The following is a 5,000-nucleotide window of genomic DNA, read 5'->3' on the forward strand; positions in this document are numbered from 1 at the left end:
TGATGAAATCGAAAATATTCTTGCAGAATAGCCTCGAAGTGATTGCAATAACGGGAATTTGTTTTGAGGTGACGTTCTCGTTTCCGTTCCCGTCGTCGTTGCTAATGCTCATTAGGGAGCTTACGCAGGACGACGACACCGCCAACCGCAGGCCCGGGTTGCTCGAAGCATGGTTAGCGCTAGCCGGCGTTAAATACCATGGAAACCTATAGGTTTTCATACCTCTTAGTCGACGGTTAGCGCTAACCAGGCTTCGAGCAACCGGCCCTTGAACGTCGCCTAAAAATATTATTTCCTGTTAATGTAACAATTTCGTTATAACCCTAAGTCGTTCGGAATAGAAAGTGTGTATCAACATTGCAGGACTAAAATTGGCATGAACGGTGTGGTTGTTTGGGAAAAATTATAAAATGTTTCATCAGGTTCTCACGTCCTCTTCACAACCTCAAATTTGGTCAATTCACGTCGTTGTCAGGACGAGGGCGCGAAGAAATGTACCAAAATGCATATCGCACGTGCAGGGCGTGCAGAGCTTTTGATTTTGCTCATTAAACCCATTGTTTTGTGGCGTTCCCGTAGCCGTCATCGTTGTCCTTGCGTAAGCTCCCTACTATTGCGCCGGAGTCTTCCTCAGTTAGTAAATTACACTTTTGTCCCATTTTAGGCATTTGCTGCTCAAGATGATCAAGTCACAGAAACTGACATTAAGCATTTCTTTTGGTGCACTGTTGCTGTTGCTGTTGCTGTTGAGGCATTACACAAAGCTCCCTAATGGTGCGTAAAATAATTTTTGTATAGTGATATTTCTTTTACGGTTTTCAAACATTGACGTTACATTTCTTTTGATATTCGCATTTGCCAACCACCTGCAATTAGGTTCTGGTTGTCATATTAATAGCAATGGCTGGAGTCACGAGAAACATCGGTATAGCGCAGGAAGTTGTTACATCTTTGGTTTCGGTTTATCCCCGCCCTCAAAAGAAGAGATCACTCCGAAATCGGGAAATACGAAGACGAAAGTGATAAATAGAAGGCGTGTCTGCTGGGTTTGCTTTTGTTAACTCTGACTAAATACTTTCCTTACTAGATTGAACATTGGCTAAACTGACTGACCAATCGACTAAATGACTGTCTCACGCATTACGTATCACACACGTATCACGTATTGCGTGAACAACTGAGTGACTGAGAGAGTGTCTGACTGACTAATTTCCTGATTGTCTAGGCTTTGTTGCTGGCAACATAGCCAGTGCTAACCACTGATAATTTTTCGGTTGTCAGGGTATCCAACGTGGGCAAGTACTGATCAATTGCAAGCCTCAAGTAACCAGCCATCAGGTATTATTTTCGTTATGCAGGGGGACGACGGAAAATAGAGCCTGACCCAACTCTTCAATGGGACGTCTTCCGCCCACTTTTTTGATTGATTGACATTTCTTAACTTCAACCGATGAAAATTACTTCCACGGCGTGATACTCGCGAGTTCTCGCGTGTGGGTGATGTGGAATGAAGAAGGCGCCATTTTGTTTAGCGAGAGGCTTGACACATCCACACGATTAATTGTTGTTGCGAACTGTTGACTATTTTGATCGTATGGGAAGCGCTTATGACAAATTTGTGATCAGTGTGGCCCAGTGGTTAGGGCGCTTGCCTTGAGATCCGGAGTTCCTGGGTTCAAGACCCGCTCTGACCACTCGCTGAATTTGATCCTGGTAGTCCCTGGTTCAACTTCCCAGCCGCACTTGTAAATAGCCAACTGGTTTGCCTCCGGCCAGTTGGGATTCTTAACAGTAGTTGTTGTTGTTCTGTTCTGTTGTTTCGTTGATTGTTTCATTGGCCCTGAAAAGCCCCTATGGGGAGCGGTCAATTAAGTATGTATGTATGTATGTATCGTTGGGTAAAATAGATGGGTTTCACGTGACGTCATCGCGCCATGTTGGTGGAAGAAAACAAAAGATCTCTCATTAGCGTCTTTTGTTTGTCCACGTGAAGTCGTTTGTTTCTCTGTTGTGACTAGTGTGTCCAGAGATTGGTTGAAAACGTCCTGACCTATAAGGCCAGATTTCCTACCTCATTATGCATACGCTCCTTTGTTTCAAGAAAACAATAGCGATAACAATAGACGCCCTTTGGGACTGTGGCGCTTTTCTTGGAGGTTTTTTTCTAAGTCCATAGACCGAATGCATAAATGGCGGCCAAAAAAATATTCTTTTGTTTATGTGCTAATTAGCCTCACTAGCCTCGTTTGCATGGACAAAATACAAAAGAAATGATGCTTGAGAGCGAGGCTAGTGAGTCTCATGAGCACATAAACAAAAGAATACATTTTTGGCCGCCATTTATGCGAGTGACATCATGGGTTTAGGGCATATTCTTGTAATGTAATTCTATTATAAAACCGACTTATAAGCTGCATAGCCAATTTGTTTTTTCTGCCATTGAACATTGGGATGGTCAAACCAAGTAAGCTTAATTTTGCCTTAATTTTGTCTCTCTTTATAACCATTTTTATAATGGAATTATATTTGGCTGTTTATCGTAGGGGCTATGTTTGACAGGTTGTATTGGTAGATAGCTTTATTCAGTGGATGAGTGGTATTTAAACACTGGCTGGCTAATTTTATGATTAATTATCCACTGGAAAAAAGTTATCTGCAATTTCAACAGAATGTCAGTCATAGTATATCTTGTTTTCCTAGATTTATGATAACTTTTAATACATGCTCCGAGCTGAGCATGTTTTCACATTTAATTAACACTATGTTGAATGCATTAAGATATCTTACTCACAGAACTCAAAGTCCGGCAGATGTTAGCTTTCTGAAGTTCATACATTTTGCAGGAATGATTTTCCAAGCAAGGGTATATAAAGCCTAGCCTCAGTGACTTAAGTTTAAAATAAGGTGGGCTAATCCTAAGGTAATCATTTTCCTCGCAATCTGAAAGCTCATCAAACAGCATGGCTTGGGAAATCCTCTGTGGGCAAGGGGGCAGTCATGGTTTCAGATGTTTCATAGAGGACATGTTTGATGGCTGGAGGTCTCCAAAAATCTTGTTCAAGATTTCTTAAACAGTAATAGCAAGCCTTGCTGATGACAGAAAACACATTTGCATGGTATAGCTTATTGCTGTTGGCCACTATGGTCTCAATGACGTCTTTGGAAAATCCATGTGATATTGTTCCACTTTTGTCGAACAGTGATATCTTTGTTTGCCCCTCAACACAATGTCCCCAGCCAGGACCCGAACCCGGACCACTCGATCCGGAGTCGAGGACTCTAACCATGAGCTAAAGTCAAAATGGAGAGAGAAGAAAAATTGCAAAGAAAGGTGCGAATTGCGCAAACACAGTTTGAGCAGAACCCCTGTGATGAAATCGAAAGTACTGATTGTCTAGGCTTTGTTGCTGGCAACATAGCCAGTGCTAACCACTGATAATTTTTCGGTTGTCAGGGTATCCAACGTTGGCAAGTACTGATCAATTGCAAGCCTCAAGTAACCAGCCATCAGGTATTATTTTCGTTATGCAGGGGGACGACGGAAAATAGAGCCTGACCCAACTCTTCAATGGGACGTCTTCCGCCCACTTTTTTGATTGATTGACATTTTTTAACTTCAACCGATGAAAATTACTTCCACAGCGTGATACTCGCGAGTTCTCGCGTGTGGGTGATGTGGAATGAAGAAGGCGCCATTTTGTTTAGCGAGAGGCTTGACACATCCACACGATTAATTGTTGTTGCGAACTGTTGACTATTTTGATCGTATGGGAAGCGCTTATGACAAATTTGTGATCAGTGTGGCCCAGTGGTTAGGGCGCTTGCCTTGAGATCCGGAGTTCCTGGGTTCAAGACCCGCTCTGACCACTCGCTGAATTTGATCCTGGTAGTCCCTGGTTCAACTTCCCAGCCGCACTTGTAAATAGCCAACTGGTTTGCCTCCGGCCAGTTGGGATTCTTAACAGTCGTTGTTGTTGTGTTCTGTTGTTTCGTTGATTGTTTCATTGGCCCTGAAAAGCCCCTATGGGGAGCGGTCAATTAAGTATGTATGTATGTATGTATGTATCGTTGGGTAAAATAGATGGGTTTCACGTGACGTCATCGCGCCATGTTGGTGGAAGAAAACAAAAGATCTCTCATTAGCGTCTTTTGTTTGTCCACCAGAAGTCGTTTGTTTCTCTGTTGTGACTAGTGTGTCCAGAGATTGGTTGAAAACGTCCTTACCTATAAGGCCAGATTTCCTACCTCATTATGCGTACGCTCCTTTGTTTCAAGAAAACAATAGCGATAACAATAGACGCCCTTTGGGACTGTGGCGCTTTTCTTGGAGGTTTTTTTCTAAGTCCATAGACCGAATGCATAAATGGCGGCCAAAAAAATATTCTTTTGTTTATGTGCTAATTAGCCTCACTAGCCTCGTTTGCATGGACAAAATACAAAAGAAATGATGCTTGAGAGCGAGGCTAGTGAGTCTCATGAGCACATAAACAAAAGAATACATTTTTGGCCGCCATTTATGCGAGTGACATCATGGGTTTAGGGCATATTCTTGTAATGTAATTCTATTATAAAACCGACTTATAAGCTGCATAGCCAATTTGTTTTTTCTGCCATTGAACATTGGGATGGTCAAACCAAGTAAGCTTAATTTTGCCTTAATTTTGTCTCTCTTTATAACCATTTTTATAATGGAATTATATTTGGCTGTTTATCGTAGGGGCTATGTTTGACAGGTTGTATTGGTAGATAGCTTTATTCAGTGGATGAGTGGTATTTAAACACTGGCTGGCTAATTTTATGATTAATTATCCACTGGAAAAAAGTTATCTGCAATTTCAACAGAATGTCAGTCATAGTATATCTTGTTTTCCTAGATTTATGATAACTTTTAATACATGCTCCCAGCTGAGCATGTTTTCACATTTAATTAACACTATGTTGAATGCATTAAGATATCTTACTCACAGAACTCAAAGTCCGGCAGATGTTAGCTTTCTGAA

General features: G+C 41.7%; 1 protein-coding gene across 12 annotated transcripts in view; it reads left to right on the top strand.

Moving 5' to 3' along the window:
- The window catches only part of LOC138043561 (uncharacterized), a 42,974-nt gene that overhangs the window by 16,526 nt on the left and 21,448 nt on the right, over nucleotides 1–5,000 (top strand). For 7 of the 12 annotated variants that reach the window (XM_068889893.1, XM_068889901.1, XM_068889894.1 and 4 more), the window contains exons 2-4: nucleotides 665–774; nucleotides 1,282–1,338; nucleotides 3,455–3,511. In XM_068889893.1, coding sequence (XP_068745994.1) covers nucleotides 681–774; nucleotides 1,282–1,338; nucleotides 3,455–3,511 — 208 coding nt within the window. In that variant the 5' untranslated portion in view covers nucleotides 665–680. The remainder of the gene's footprint in view (nucleotides 1–664; nucleotides 775–1,281; nucleotides 1,339–3,454; nucleotides 3,512–5,000) is intronic. The other 5 variants (XM_068889897.1, XM_068889898.1, XM_068889896.1 and 2 more) reach the window with 1 other exon arrangement.

This window comes from Montipora capricornis, chromosome 3 (assembly GCF_036669925.1).
Source record: "Montipora capricornis isolate CH-2021 chromosome 3, ASM3666992v2, whole genome shotgun sequence".
Taxonomy (NCBI): domain Eukaryota; kingdom Metazoa; phylum Cnidaria; class Anthozoa; order Scleractinia; family Acroporidae; genus Montipora; species Montipora capricornis.